The sequence below is a fragment of the Drosophila mauritiana genome, chromosome 3L (assembly GCF_004382145.1).
Source record: "Drosophila mauritiana strain mau12 chromosome 3L, ASM438214v1, whole genome shotgun sequence".
In the NCBI taxonomy this organism is placed as follows: Eukaryota; Metazoa; Arthropoda; class Insecta; order Diptera; family Drosophilidae; genus Drosophila; species Drosophila mauritiana.
In genome coordinates, this window is record NC_046669.1 from 12,731,938 (window position 1) to 12,748,536 (window position 16,599).

Consider the following 16,599-nt stretch of genomic DNA (forward strand, 5'->3'; position numbering starts at 1 on the left):
GAAATAATTGCAAATGCTCAAAAGTTGACGGGGTCAACGCGTTACGTACTTTATGCACTTGAAAACGATAGCAAACTGGACTTTTCACTCTATGCGGGAAACAAAAAGGATACAATTGTCGATGGCGAGTGGAAAATTATTAAAGTGCATCCGAACATAAATCTAGTGTGACGCATGCGTTGAGGGAAATGGGTTTTCCATAACTGCGCAACGGCAGCTGCCACTGTTTGGCACACCCTAGTGAAAATTCCGAATGGAAGGGGGGGAGAAAACCACCCTGATCCCAGCTTAGGGTTATGGTAAGCACCCCAGCATCATCATTATCCTGATCGAACGCAAATGTGTTAATTCTCTCCCTTGCAGAGACTCTCTTCCCCTTCTACGGCTCTTATCAATCTGCCACTCGACTCCGCGCTGTATGCCACATTTGTTCACCACATGCCAGCCAGAGAAAGAGCTGTCCTTCCCTTCCTTCCCGTTGCAACTTGTAATTTATGCCCCGAAAGCATTCATTATGAAAACATCAACACACATTGTGCAAATCAAGCAATTATCGCAGGAAATATTCTACATAATTATCGGGCGTTAGAGGATTTCCATAGTTGCCATATCTTCCCTACAGGACATTGGGTTATAGGAAAAAGGCACGCGATGGGCTTAGTTTGGTATGTGAAATTTTATTTCTAATGGAGGGAAACTGCGTGTGCTTAAATCCATTACAGACCACTTAGGCACTTTTAAGCATTATTCCTATCAAGATGGGATAATCAGAAGTCAAGCTGTGAGCAAATGTACATAGTAGTTGGAAAATTAAAGAGGAGGGCGGTATTCAATCTCTCTTCATATAGTTTATTTACAGAATGCCCAATTTAGATCTACAAATTATTAAAGAAGTGAAACTTGTTGGTCAAATTGCCTTAGAAACTTTTTCAAATTACATTTTTTTTGGGCAAATTCACAATTTGAGAATTCCATTTCTTGGAATGTCAATTTGCTCATTCGAATGCCCAAAAAGGTGTGATTAATGGCCCCAAAAAAAGCGAATAAAAATGAGCAAGAAATTTCCGTTTGATGTTCCACAGACGTCGGCGGTCAAATGTCACAACACCTACGCCAGAAAGTGCACAGTAAACAAAGCTGGGAACATTTCTCTTTAGGGGCATTCAATTTGGCACCGACAGGAGCTGGCTTTTGTGTATGCAAAATACATGACAGTTAAATGAAAAGAAAATAACATTTTCCCAGCACACAAACACACACATACACATGAATGAGAGCGAATCCTGTGCTGATTTTGACAACTTAAGTGTGGAGGAGTCGGAGGTCTGAAACTCGAGGAGTTCCAGCCACAGATCTCAAGGCACATGAAACGTGGCCACATTTTTCGTTGGGACTCGTTTGCTTTCCGTTTTTGTGTGTTTTTCTGTGTGTTTATTTAGATTTCGTGCCTGGCAATTGGCTTTGGCCACCCGAGGGTTATCCTTTGCGGATCAAAGTTGAAATTTATACATACAAATGTCACACCTCTCCAGGATTATGTATAACAAAGCAGCAGCAGAAAAAAGGAGCCCGAAAGCAAAAAACATAGCAAATTTCTGCATACTTCGGCATTGACTTTGGTCGGGATATGTGTCATATCCACACCGCCAGCATCCGCATCCCCAAATACAAATTGTTAAAAAGATTATGTCGTGCCGGAGGAAAAATAAGGAAAGAAAACGAGAGGAAAATCTTGTTTTCTTTTTTCGCTCTCTGGCATCCTTTCATTGTTGCCGCCTCTTCCTGGTGTGGGGGATCCCCTATTTTGTTTGGCAACTGCTTTCAATGCCATGTTCCCCGCCATGTTTTGACTTTGGCTTGTTGCGAGTTGCTTGTGGTGAATATTACGACATGTAACATTTTATGTGCTCCATCCCCACGCCCCCGCATGGAGCTTCCATCTAAAAAAGTGGACAACACTGCCAACTTCATGCCCGGAAAAAAATGTGGCAAGCATACAAGACCAGCTACTACTAATCATACTACTCTCTTTAAGCGTATATAAATATATAAATAAAAGATTGAAATCGCTATCTATTGTTTATTCATACTTGTTTAATTACATCTTCAAAAAGAGTTCCTCCTACACCCAAATTTTTATTATTTTTTACATGGACAAATTGCAATAACTAATTCAACAAATCGACTACACGTTTTGATCGGCATTATCCTGGCTAGAATTCTTATTTCCGTTTGAGGGCGAGATGGATAGGACCTTGATCTTGGTTTCACGACTCTTTTCGTACTCGGATTCAATTTTCTTTAAGAGATGATAGAATAATAAATTAAAAGTTTAAATATCACTTAAAAAATTGATTCTTTTAGTTTCAATTTGCAAAATTTCATTTTACTGAGCTCTTCGCTGTACTTACAATAATCTCGCCATCAGCCCACTTTACAATCGCTGGAAGAAGCCTAATCACAGCAAATGTGGTCAGGATGCCGATGGTGATTCCACTGCTGTAGTAGCCGTCCTCCATGATGCCCAAGGATAGGCCGCTGTGCTCGTGCTTAATGGCACAACAGTCGCCGGAGCAGATATATGCCAGCAGGCCGACGCCCATGGGTCCTTTAACCCAATTGTCGGACAGGAAGCCCGGGCGAACCTTTCCGGGACTTCCATGCCCAGGGAGCCTCCTTAGTCCTTGGGCGGAATGGGTGGTAGCCGAACGAGATGTGGCCATAGTCAAAGGACGTAAGGCTATTAAAGTGGGAAACATAAATTATTATTATTAAGTACTAATGTATTTAGGCACGTTGACCTATTCTATAATTCACCTAATCTCGAAAACATTTCAAAAGAAAGTTGTATTGAATTTGTTTTAACTAACTGCCGTAAAATGGTAAGTATATGGATTAAGGATGAATTGAATGATAGTAATTTTGCAAGTGGAAGCTTAGAAAAATGACAGTAAATGCGAGAGTAAATCTCTTAAATCTGGAAAAATTTAATAAGTTTTTGTCGTATTTATGGTAAGTTTTGAGTTACTATAACAAATTAATATTTTCCTTTAATTAGCGCAGGCCTTTGTCGTCGACGTTTTCCATGCCAAACTAAACATAAACTTGCAGAAAGAAACTGGCCTAGATTTTGGTTCAAAAAGGACCATGACTAAGCCCGAAAGATATCCCAAGGATACACACTTCGTACAATGAGAGAGGGTGGCGAAATTTTGTCGCTAAGCAAACGGGAAGAAAATAGAAGTATCCCCGGTACTATGGCTAATTATGTGTATTTTAAGTTTTTGGCCAGCTCACTAGATGAAATAAATGGGCAGAAGAGAAACTGGAATGGGCCCACTTCGCACACAATGCGACAACGTCAGCGATGAGTTGCATAATTAAAAACTTTACATTCTTCTATTTAAGTTGCCGTGCGCAAAGAAAAGATACAAAATTATGTACCCCACTCGCTACATTTTCCGCCGATTCCATTTTCCTTTTTGCTAAGCAAATAATTGAGAGCGAGACTGGGGGTGGTGAAAAGTTGGCTTAGAGGGAAAACATCTTTAAGTTGGCCAAGGCAAATAATGGCGAACGGAGGCTGGGCGGAGGCCACAAAGGACCTTTTAACGCTGCTGCAGAGCACAAATGCAGGAAACAGGATATTGGATCATTTAGCATTAAGGCGGCGTCGCCTACCGACCCAGTCACACCCCCTCATATTCCACCGCCCTCTTTGTCCTGTTTCAATGCGAAACAAGTTAAGCGCAGCGCGAACAATAAAAAGGGAGCAGGATTCCGGGATCCAAGGACTCGAGGAGCAGGAGCAGGAGCAGGAGCAGAAGCAAAGGCATTGGCAAAAGGACACGGACGGAACGCGTTACGCTTTAATAACTTGCCGCAGGATTAAGTCCTGTGCAATGAGATGATAATGCGCCGTGGCTTTCGCAGCGGGGATTCCCCATTCTCCCCTTTGTAGGCGCCGTGTTTGCGGCTTGTGACTCTCTGAGGATAATGTTGATTATGCTTGGGCGTATCATAAAAGTGTAGCCATCACCCAATCTTTGTGGCCGCCCCCTTCCTGCAAGCCATCGAGCCAAACAAATTATATTACAAAATGATTTTCCCGCCACCCATCACATCCGCGTTGCATATTAGGATCCCGCCAGTGGCTTCTCCCTGGACATGGTTATCTGGCTTCATCCTTGGCTTGGCGTCGCCCCAAATTTATTGGCCAATAATGACGATGAAAGAATTTGCGATGGGGAATTTGGGGACATACGTGATTTTTATTCGACTTGTAATAACAATTTGATTCATTCAACGTATATTTGTCTTGACTTTTTGTTTTGTTTCTTTCGGTTAAAAACATTGACAATAGTACGATCGAAGATCGTTAGAAACCACTAGTGTGAATTCAATTAACATACATAGAAGGTTTCTTTCAGTTTTTAGATTATCCGTTGGCTGGACACAATACGTATGATTTCATCAAGAATATGAATTAACGACTTTATTGCACATTTTGCCTAAATTTTGAATTTCGCTCTCGATAAGATCGCCGGGCTTCAAAAAGCATGACGGATGACGAAATGCACCCGATCCGGCGGGTGTTCCCGTTAGTATAATGTCGCCCGGACAGAGAGTTAGATAATGGGATAGGCGGTGAATAAGGAAGTCGATTTTGAATATCATATTACGTGTATTGCCCGTCTGGCGCTCCTCACCATTGACGATTGTCTTGATCCACAGATTGTTTAAGTCTGGCACATGGCACCTGTGCACAATTATAGGTCCCAGTGGGAGGAAAGTATCCATGGAGTGACCGCCCAGCGGAACATTCCAGTCCCTTGCCACGATGTCCTGGACCACCATGAATCCAAACACGTGATTCATAGCCTCTTTGGCCGAAACTTCACGGCACCTTTTGCCCATAACCACGGCCAACTGACAGCCATAGTCAATGTGTTTGGCCGAACTATGCGCCCGTATGTTGTCCAGAGCACCGGTTATCGAGGAGGCGAACTTGACGTGAAAACTCGGCTCCCTCGGAATGGAGATGTGTTGCTCATCGCAGTTGTCCACATAGTTGCAGTCCACGCCAATGATCTTACCGGGGGAATCGATGGGTGGCAGCAGGCGGAGATCCACTGCCTCCACATCCTCGACCTTCATGAATTGCACACTGTCCAGCAGGCTGACCATGCAGTACCTCTGCTGGATGAAGTCCATCATATTGGGGGCTGCGCAGGTTATGCTCGACAGCTCCGCCATCTTGCTGCCATCCTCGGAGACCATGCCCAATCGCTTCACCTGCTCATTGGCGCGCCGGTACTGCATGAATCTGCACTTGGGCCGCACCTGTTCACTTGGTTTAATGGCCACCACTGCGGCGGCTGGGTGATTCGTCTGGAGCTGACGGAATATGTGGTTCTGGAGATGCTTCTCGGGACGTGGAAGACACCACTTGGGTATGAAGTTGCGAAGGAGGTGCATAAAGGCAGGCATCTTTTCATCTGTCTTGACAATTCAGTTATTGGTGCAATTTTGAGAAGCGTTTTCAGACAATTTTGCGCGTTCCTCAAATTAAATATAAAATAGCAACCTTAAGAACTTAAAAAAGAAAACATTAAGTGTATGTGGCTTGATGAATTATTACTACACAATGAAGTGTTGTAAGGCAGCCTACTGATATTTGTATCTTAAAAGTATTTATTTACTACTTTACACATGTAAAGGGCGTTATTAAATTGTATCTTATGATAGTGAGTGTTAGAATAATGTGTCTCCTTAAATGCTAAATGGTATATAGAAAATAAAAGATGTCAATTTCCAACGACACATCCTTAAAGTGCGAGGACCCCAACTTCAAATGTCATCAACGCATCATGAAAATAATAAACATACATGTACGCATTTTACCCTGGGCTTTTGTTTCCGGATCCGTGTGAGCTTATTATTTCTTTTATTTACATAATGTATCCATCCAGGCCTCGTTTTCCTCTTGTGTGCAATTTACATAACACGCTAACAAATTTCCCAGTGCTGATCATCTTGGGGGCGTCGGGGGCGTGGTTTATGTCTGTGTGCTTTGTCTTATTTGTTTTTATATGCCAAACATTTGGCGGCTTTTATGCGAGGAGGAGGTCATGAGGTTTGATTGGCCTGGTGTAGTTCAGATCGGGGTGTTCATGGCTCCGCTTGATGGGCAAACCATAAAATTAGTTGAGGGGCGGAAGGCATTATTCTTGGGGCCAGAAAATGTGGGAAAGATGTGTTTATTAATGGCTTAAGGGCTTTTGGGGGGACTTCTGGGATTGTGAGGCGCCAGATCAAAACTCCTTTGAAATGGAGTTAAAATGTGGAAAGATTCAAATTAGCAGCTTCTTTCAAAATTAAGTCAACAAATGGCTTACTAGAAAGGCATATACTCTTTAACAAACAGAAAATTCTTTAAAATATCCCTAGATCTAGGTAGTAGTATTAATGGTTAACCAAAATCTTCCGCAATTCTTACCTCATCTCCGATCTAGATCGGCAAATACTGGGCCTAAGTGGAAAATTCAATTTAAATAAATACTTATCGGGTGTGTGTTTTCCTTTCTCGGCTTTAATAATGCCATAACATCGGTAAGCGAAAACAAAAACAGGATTTATCTGTTGTGCCTGGCAATTGGATTAGGTCAGGAGTACTTTCATCAGGGGTGGATGCCGCACGCTCCACTAGAATCTAGTTGTCCGGATTGAAAGTGCAGATGCAACTGCGAGTGGAACTGGGATGGCAGTGTAGCCTTGAGAGAATCCAGCCAGGATGCATGCGCCAATTGTCCTGGTCTATCTCGTCTATCGAGGCTAGTATCTCCATCTGTATCGCTTACATGTCTACTTGACAAGGTCCTTGTTGGCTTGTTCAGTTGGTTTTTCTCTCTCTATGTATGTGTGTGTGTGCGAGTTTGATTATTTGCCAGGATAACATCAGCACACCGAGTTGAGGTTTACAGCTGCCCGGGACAATGATTGTGGTTGTGCCTGCGCCTTGATCCTTGTTTTCATTGCGTTTTGATTGGATTTTTGTACGGCCTTCTGTTGCCTCAATTAAGCCACATTCGTGCCGCCCCCCCTTCCACCTTCCATTTCGCTGCTCTCGGCTTGTTTTGATATTTTATTGCCGTCGCAATGTTTGTTTATTTTTGACGCCGCCATCAAACTGCAGTGCGGCACGGCCACCTCCTCCTCGTCGTCCTCCTCCTTGATCCCCACCCCCAATTTTTTTTGGGGTGAACCTTTTGTGCGGCTGTCAATATGTCAATTTTCCTGCCACTCTGGCTGCTGCTCCTTTTCATGCTTTCTATGACACAAATTAAGTTCGCATTGTCGTCGTGAGTTTTGCGTTTCGCATTCATGTTCTGCCTCGATTTGATTCCATTTTGATGTACACTCACTCGTTCGCCATTTCCTTCGATATTCGATTTATATATTTTTATTTTAGGCCGATCGGTGGTGGATATTCGTGGTTAAGCGTTCGGTGCGATTGCGGCAACATTATATTTTTATTAAATGCAATCAGCAATTTTCGTCCTTTTGTGTCCTTTTGATGGCTTTGATGGCCTCACAGCTTGATTAGAATTGTTTAGGCAATTAAACTCATATGCTTGATTTTCGTTTCCGATTTTTCTGTAATTTCCAAAGGTTTTTTCTTTTTTGCTGATTGCTTTGTGCGGGCTCTATATGTTCGATTATGGGGGTACAGTTTATCCAAGAAATATAAGTAAATAATATACGTATATACTCCGTGGTAAATATACTCAGCTTAGAGTGAATATTAAATGCTTGAATATTTTGTACAGCAAATGAAATTATTTCTCTTTGGCTTAAACCGAATACTAAAAGCATATCATAGAAAAAGGTAAAAAAAAGTTCTGATTAATGTAATAGATTATTAATTCCATAAAAAATTTATTAATTTTATTAACTAACATAAAAATCATATTTTTTTATAAACCTATATATCTGTGCAGTGGTAAAAAATGGTCCATCCCATAGGTATATTCATAAGCCAAGCATCAGATATCTATGATGAAGAATAGCTGAACTCGGTCAATGGAACCACACTCAACCATCCCTACTTTTATTAGTTTTACTAGATTTTTATAGGCGCCGAGTTTAGCATCAGTTGGGCTTGGTTTTCCTATTTGTTTTGTCCGCAACAAAGGCCTGGCATATTTGCAAATTGAAAGCATTTAATTGCAAATTGTTTTATTTTTTGGAGCGATGCGCTGGCAAACAAAAACCGCCAACGAGCGGGTGCATTAAAATCAAGGAGGATTCGGCAGATTGGCGCGACTTAAACAGCGGTCCGATCATAAATCCTTGAGAGCATTGGGAGCTATGTGGTTTTCCTGAGGATTGAGGATGCAATCGAGCGGCGGGGGAAACTGGCCACAATTTCCGTTTTCCGGTTGCAGCAAAAGCAGCAGCGCCTGCAGCTCAGATTCACTTTTTGCGCGTAGCCAGCAAATGCAACAACAAGGCGAAACATTTTGCGGTTTCTGGGGCGCATATCCCCCTTTTATAGCCCCCTCTCCAGAAGACCCCTTACCAACATCGCCATCGAGCTACCACAACGCATGCATAAATTATTATTTCCTCGACTCGCCTGCCACTTGCTGCCAAATGTTGCTGCAACATTTCTTGCTGGCCGCGCTCGCTCGTTGCAGCGTTTTGCATATGACCCTGCAAGGAAGTTGGGCATGTGGAGTATGTGATTGCAGTGGCAAGAAGATAATCAAGAGTTGAATAACACGATGTTAATATAAATAATAATAAAAATAACAGAGCAGCAGGATTCAAATATATAAACAGCTATCAAAATAAACAGAAAAATACAAAATAATTTATTTGCAATACCTTTATTATTAAATGTCATAATATAATATACTTAAGAGAGTAACTCCACTTCGGATACTTGTCGTCGAAAAACTTTATCTCTGTCCGATTCACTCGTCCTCTACTCCCCGTTCTGCGTTTTCTCATCGGTACGTCATTGCTTCGCCTGCGAATGACATTTGGAAGTGGTTTGGTTGTCCCAGTTACCGCCCCCTTACCCTGCCACCCACCGCCTCTTTTAGCACTGCAAGTGCCACGCCCACGCTGGAAACCCTTGGGTGTGTGCGGGGGTATAAAAAAGATGAACACAAACATATTTGAGCGCTTTTGTTTTGCATTTTTATTACACACTCTGACTCACATAAACAAAAATTCGTTTTGTGGTTTTTATCACGCACAGACAACAGAGCAACTTCCTCCACAACAGATCCCTCCTGACCATACTGCATATAGACCATCCTACCCTTACCCTTACTCAACCCATCGAGCAAACTGCTTTAATTGGAGTCGATGGTGTTATTTATATAAATGTTTGCCATTTCTCTTCGTTCGCCCAGTTTGCATTTCATTTTTTTGGCAGTTTAAATTGTAGGCGTCATGTGATATATTGGCCATCGGTCCTCGGGCTTTTGGCTTGGGCTTGGGCTTTTGGCCCTGGATTCCCGAACTCGAGTACCCGCTCCTCTGCTGACCTTGTTCTGCATGTTCTTTTCCCTTTTTACTGCTTTTTGTTGTTTGGCCGAAAGTGCTTTGTGTGATGTTTAAAGTTGAAAATATGGCTGGCAGGACATTAAAGTGTGTTTACGATGTGGTGACCCATATAAGTGCGATGTTCTTATCCCAGCAGCTTTCAGACTTTGGCTGTTGAGTGCTAATATACTGAGAGAAAAAGCCTACATAAAAGGGATAATTTGAATATTAAATATTAACACAATCCTACGTGCATACAAAGCTAAGTAATTATGCTTCTTATATTGGGAAAATTTAAATTTGAAAAATAGTCTTCATTTTTCTAACGAATTCTTTAAACTTTTTCAATGATAAATTAAACGCTTTCTGAACAAAAAACAACCATTGTGGTATGAACATCACTTATAATCAGCGTGTTAGATAATCCACCACCTGTCCAGGCATAACCAATTCTAGTTTCCTTCCTCCAGTCGCGACTCCTTCAGCGGATTGCCTGCAATGACCTCCAAGGAGGCTGGCTCAATGTCAAGGGTACCTGGGGCAGACGTCTCCCATGTGCTCCTGGACCCATTAGCTCAGCTCCCTTGAAGGAGAAACGCAGGAGAAGCCAGTCATAAAACCGTGAAATCACATACAAAGTGCATTTAACGCGCCACATCAAAAAAAAAAAAACATATAGAAGAAAGGCGACCAGAGAAAAAAACATTTTGGTTTTAATTAAAGAATAGAAACGAATGAGAGCGAAGTGTGTGGGGAACATATTTTAATTTAATGTTAGCTGGAGACCCAGTAAGTACTTCCGTTTACAGGCTAGACGTGCCACACACATATGTGTCATTGCCACAAACAACGGCAACAAATTCTCGAGTCAATTTCAGAAAATGATTTAACGACTCCGTTTGGGCATGAAATTGCAAGGAAGTGCCGGGAGTACATGATGCTCCCCCGATCCCAAGTCCTTAGGCTTATTTCGAGACGAGTGTTTTAAATGGGGAGCTACAAAATAAAAAATAAAAAAAACCGAAAAGAAAAGAAGAAAATTAAGCGAATGTCCTAGGTCCTGGGACAAAAGCCATTCAGCAGCGGCAGAGGAACTTTATCACTAAGTGGGAAAATCTGTTGGATTTTTTAAGTGCTGCATATATGGAAGTTGGTGGGGTAAGAAGGAAGACTCTGCTCTATTGTCCTGCGACAAACTCCCCTGGTTTCAAGTTCGTGTTGTCTAGGGACGACCCGTTTTTCGCTTTGTATCCCGCTTTGTTTTGCTGTTTTCAAGGTGTGCTAAGGAGGCGTAAGCACCAAACATTTTCATTTACTTTGCGTTTTTAATCACGGTTAAAGGATATGTCAGACAACCGCTCGTTATTATATAGACGAGCTGGCTCTGGCCCGGTCGGTCCTGCCGTCTGGCAGGATGTCAACGCAAATTCAAGTGAAATGATGCACAAGACAGTGGCAGCAAAGCGAAAACGATGAGGAAATAGGAAAGAGGACAACAGCAGCAAAATAAAGGATTGCTACCGGATGAATGCACTTCATTTGAAGTAGAAGAAAAGGAATGCAGCTCTCATTGTTAGTCAGTGCTACGTGGAATACAAGGATATCCCAGGAGCATTCACCGAGGGCAGCGCCCAAGTCAAGCCCAAAAGGATTAGAACGAGGGGTGTGCGCTGCAGTTGATTTTTCGCATCCATCTTCGATGATCATGTTTTGGCATATTTGTGGCTTTGACTCAAAGGGACGGGATATAATCACCTTCTAAGGGAGTGAAGTTTCCGCGAAACGTCTGGCTTTCGAATTTAAGGTGTATTCACAAAGTCACACAGTAGGAAATGGTTGGATTAAACATGAAATCGGCTAGAAGAGCTTTATGAATGTTGTATTATCAAACTCAATATTTCAAGGATTTAATTTTTTTAACTGCAACATTTCCTACACATGCTTTCTTAAAGATTTGATTGATTTGAGCTATCTTTAATATTTTAGCTAAGATATCAAAATACCATGACTCAAATCGATATTTATATATTTTATGATTTATGATTATATGTTAGATCTTTAACTCTATACCACCCATCTTTCAGGGAAGGCAAACTTACCCACATCTTTCGAGTGTCTAAAGAAGACATCAAAATCATATTGAACATCTTTAGATAGATCACCTTAGATAGAAACAGTCTTTTGTTCCTCTCGTTCAAATGAAAAAGGATGGAAAAGGATTAAGCGGCTTAGGGGTGTGTGCCCGTATGCATGATCCTGATGATGTTTTGTCATATCTGGCGACTGGCAGTCAAAGGTTAGCCAAACGAAGAACAATGCCCAGAATATTCGGTGGAAAACCACAGATAGCGGTACCCTAACATTTTCCGGCTTCCAGCTGTTTTCCACGGCGGCGATGAAGTTGTTCGCTAGCCTTAAAGAACTTTTTGAAGAAGCCGCTGCTGGCAGAGTCATTAATTTCGAGCTGGCAGGAGTGAACTTTCAACAACTTGTTGTCGCCGCTGGTCAGGGTCGCACCTATGAGCTCACTTCATTTCTATTCCCAGAGAAGTAACATTTTTGCCCCCATCCCCATGCATTTATATCTAATTAAAACAGGTGTTTTAATTATTGCCGCAATTTAATTTCCGTCAGTGTTCGTAAGTCCATGTTGTACTTTTTCCGAACGTTTGTTTTTCCTGCGCCTCATAAATGCCCCGGCCACTTGGCACATTTTACGAGCTAGAAGAACCATTAAAAACTGTTGCACTTTCCTCACCCAAGTTGCTCATTAGGAGCAGTTCCAGCCATGCCGTGCTCTAGATATGATTAATTTTGTTTTCCGTTTATTAGACTCGTAAAAATGGCAACAGAGGTTGGGAGCCTACCGCTCTTTATTACTTTGTTTAACAGTTCTTAAGGAAATTATCTGAAAGAACTTTTTTTCTTCCTATTGTGTTAATTAGAAGATGAAATCCTTTTTAAAATAATGCCGAGAAACATTTAAAGCTAAAAGAAAAGGTAAGACTTCGAATGTTATTCTTGTTTTTTACATTTTGTAGAGATTAGTGAACGTTAAGTTGTTTGAATTTCTTCATCTATAAAATTTCCTTACTCATCTGAACTTTATTGGGAAATTAAATTTGTGATCCCATTTAATAATTACATTCCATTATATCTCCTTTCCTGTTGACATAACCATCTCAACCCGAACTTCCCCTCGCATCGAACCCTTTTCCTTTTCCTAACCCATTATTAACGTTATGGAAATAAACTTTTTGTAGAGCAGAAAATTCCACACGTAATTACAATGTCAGGGGGAGTGTGCGAGAGTTCAATCAGTTGTTATTTTTTCTGGTCCTAATCAATTTTTGAACACATAACAGACGAAAAACCAACACTTTACCATAGCATTTCATACTTAATCAGGTAATAATAACATAAATTAAATAAACAACGGATGGGATCGAGAGAAAGAACTTTTATTTTCCCGAAGATGAAAGGGGGGAATCGATGGCGATGACGATGTGTGTTAAATTTCACGCGTTACATTTAAAGCATCCCAACAAGTCCCACAATAACAAAAACACCAGCTGCTGACTGCCACAGACCGGGCCAGACCAGACCATACCAAGACCATACCCAAACCGATCCAAGATATCCAGAATATTGCAAGTTCATTATACAAACACCAATCAAACATCGATGGGTGATAGGGGCGCTGAGGGGCAGTTGTGTTGGAGCAGGTATGAAAATCCAATTAAAGCCGTCAGGCAAATCGGGCCGCAACAGTTGTTGAAGGGAAAACTGCAGCCTCACCGCACACACTTCTTACTCAATTAGAACAGAAAATTCGAAGGAAATGTGTGCTATGGTCTCCCTCGATGTATGTGTGCGCCAACAAAAATAAATACGGAATCGGGCGAAAACGTAGGCAGGTCCAACGGCCACGATTTTGCCCATAATTTCGACTCCGACTCCAAAACTCTGACTTTGACTCTGCGGCCGACTCCTGCCATGTCGATTTTTCCTCCTAAAAGGCTTGAGTTGATTTTCAAGTGGCCCGGCAACTGTGGCACTTGAAATGTTGTTTCTTTCCCTCTTCTTGGCATTCTTCACCTGTCAAGGTGAGGCAGTAGTTGGACGCTCTCGGACTCCGGGACTCTGGAACCGACTGTGACTTATACTCCGACTCGGAATACGAAGTGCAATAGGAACGTCTAAAACCTCACACTTCAAAACTTTTGCCGAAACATCAAAGTTGACGTACACAATGGCCATTGATGTGATACAACTCGAGTGCAAAGAAAACAAAACACGAAACCCTAGTAGTCTTCTTGGTCTTGTGCCCAGAGCTTCAGCATCTGGAAGAGGAAGTGGGAGCAGGCACTCACAGACAATCGCCGACACAGAGTCGTCCAGAATCCGGAGTCGGTCTGTCGTCGTCGTCGTCGTCTTCGTTGGCGGTGGCTTCAATGTTGTGTCGTCAGCCTCAACAAGCGTAAAATATTCTCAGAATTGCAACAACTTTGGCTCCGGCTTCAGCAACAGCCTTTTGGCAAAATTTCGAAGGCAACAGGAGCGCTACGTCTGTAGCGACCAAGCGTACGTGCCCCACGTTGGGCGCCGTGGTTAGAAATAAGCATTTGATGCTTAAATACCTATTAATTAGAAAGATCCTTACAATAAATATTCCGTTTTAGAAATTTTTCAATTTGGCATAAGCCATGTCTGCAAAATAAGTTAAAAGAATGCACCCAAATGATTAAGTTTGTTTATCGTGGAAACCCAAGTAGATCTGCTCATCTCCCTTTTCCAAATTTGTAGTCATGTCTTACTTGTATTGTCGACCCCATTCCCACATTAGCCGCTACCGTTTCATTACCGAAAATCTTCTCTTCCCGCATTAGAACAACAATCGATGGACGACAACCACATCGACAATATGGCCAGCTATGCATAGCACGATGTACACCCGTTCCCTCTGATTACCAGTTTCTAGGCAGAGCTTCTACTACTGCTCCATCTCCATCTGAGCACTTAACATTTTCGGGCTTCGGTTGCATGTTCCGTCGTGTGCTGAATGTTGCATAAATAAAGCGCAGATCACACGCAAACAAAGCTGCAGCAGAAACCGTAGCAACACAGTAGAACCACCACAACGGACAGTGACACGGACACGGACAACATCAAAGTGTTGACTTGACATTTTGAACGACATTTTAACCTGTTTAGCAGCAGCGTCCGAGCCGAGTCCACAGCCTTAGCCCAGAGTTAGAGCCGAAAAGCAAACCAAACAAGCGTGGCCAAAGCCAAGTCAGCGTGCCATGCCAGTTGGTCGCATCATAGCCGAAAGTTGGCAAGGGGGTGGGCCTGGTTAATGGGGGATTAGTGGGGCTTAGAGGGGGCTAAGGGGCCGAAGGGGGGTTCAAAAAGGGGCCAAATGAGACCAGCGAAGCTAACAACATGCCATGCTGCAATCCGAATGACTGCACGCTGTTTGTTAATGCCCTTTCCCCTGGGCTAAGCGAACAGAATCACGCGGAGACCAGCGGTAAATGCTCTGACCACTCAAAGTGTCCATTGCGTCATATTTAAGTTCTTAGGATTGTCTAGCTTACAGATATGAAACCAAATTTATTAAAAAAACTTCAAAACTCTTTTGTAGTAAAATGAATTAATTAGAAACTCAAAAAAATAGTTGGCAAAAATTGTCTGAAAATATTAAAAAAATTAACAATTGGAATTGCTAAAAACATATATTGTAGATATGTTGGAACATCTAAAAATTTATTTAGAAAACTTATTAAATTTAGCGAAAAACTCTGTATCCTGTATTTTAAGGGGAACTAATAAATATAATATTAGCTTTACTATTATTTAAGCTAATAACAAATGGTTATGTGCTGTTTAAACTTCGCAATGTTATACCAATAAGTTAGGGTATCTAAAGTAATATATTCCCAATGTGCACTTACCTTGTTCTCGCTGCTGTTGCTGCTTCAACTACGGCTGCGGCTTCTGCTGCACGAGTATTCCGGCGATGATGACGCCGATTCGTTTTGGACCATGTTGTTGACTCGCCTGGCTGGCTGGTTGGTTGTTGGTTTGCGAGCTGGTTAGTCGGCTGGGTCGTTGGGCTCTGTTTGAGCTGTTGTTAATTTTCCTAAAATCAAAGCAGAAAATGCACAGGAAATGTAAACCGTTTTGTGGTAATTCCAAAACACGACGACTCCAACGACTACAAACTGGAAACTGGAACGCTTTTCAAGAAATTGCATTTCAGTCTTTGGCCCTTGGCCATGTTTGGCCAAAGCATACAAAGTGCTGGGCTTAATGGCCACCTTTATGTGTTCATCTGCTTAAGTCAAATTAAAATATTAAAATTTATGAACGTCTCTGGGCAAATGTTTGCTCCAGCCTGATTATACCCCTAAAAAACGGGGGAAAGACCAAAAACAAAAAAAAAAAAAAGGAAAGAAAAGCGAATCTTGCAACGTGCATCTCGCCTCGAAGGAGGAGTAGCTGCAATGGAACCTGCTTAAAACGAGACCTGGCCTCGGCCCCTCCTTACCCGCCCATGTGATGTGGCGCAGATGATAAATAATCCACGCAAATCCCTCGCGCTCCCCCACCTGCGCCATTGCTCATCCGGCAGGTGCAAATCGCATGTGACAGCCAGACACTTAACTTTTGTGCTCTCCGAGTGGCTCAAAAGTGCTCGAGAGCTGCTGCTGGAACTTGGCTCTGGGTTCTGGGTTCTGTGTTCTGGGTCCTGAGTCCACAGTTCTGGCCTAATGCAAACACGTAAGCCAAACGCTGACCAGGTCGAGTCCATGGACTCTGGTCGCTCAGCCCGGTCATTTTTTATCGCATGTTAATCACAACCTTGTGGAACTTTGTTTACCATCCAGGCTGCCTGCTTCCCTGCCACCTGGCGAAACCCTTTTTGTTGTGCGGAATTCCTCCTGTGTATTTATGGCTACACTTTTGCAAAGGGGTACTAAGTATTCATCGTAGCTTGGGTAAGGATTAATATAAGTTACAGTATTAGTTCAGCTA

General features: G+C 42.3%; 2 protein-coding genes across 2 annotated transcripts; both read right to left on the reverse strand.

Annotated features, from left to right (window-relative positions):
• Positions 1 to 2,090: 2,090 nt before the first annotated feature.
• LOC117141560 (ATP synthase subunit b, mitochondrial) lies at positions 2,091 to 15,604 on the reverse strand. The gene is made up of 3 exons (XM_033305067.1): positions 15,516 to 15,604; positions 2,412 to 2,740; positions 2,091 to 2,299 (listed from the first exon to the last, which is right to left on the reverse strand). Exons 2-3 carry the CDS (start codon positions 2,721 to 2,723, stop codon positions 2,186 to 2,188), a joined length of 426 nt encoding a protein of 141 aa, XP_033160958.1. The 5' UTR covers positions 2,724 to 2,740; positions 15,516 to 15,604; the 3' UTR covers positions 2,091 to 2,185.
• On the reverse strand, positions 4,254 to 5,654 carry LOC117141559 (fumarylacetoacetate hydrolase domain-containing protein 2). The gene has a single exon (XM_033305066.1). It carries the CDS (start codon positions 5,488 to 5,490, stop codon positions 4,474 to 4,476), a length of 1,017 nt encoding a protein of 338 aa, XP_033160957.1. The 5' UTR covers positions 5,491 to 5,654; the 3' UTR covers positions 4,254 to 4,473.
• Positions 15,605 to 16,599: the final 995 nt, after the last annotated feature.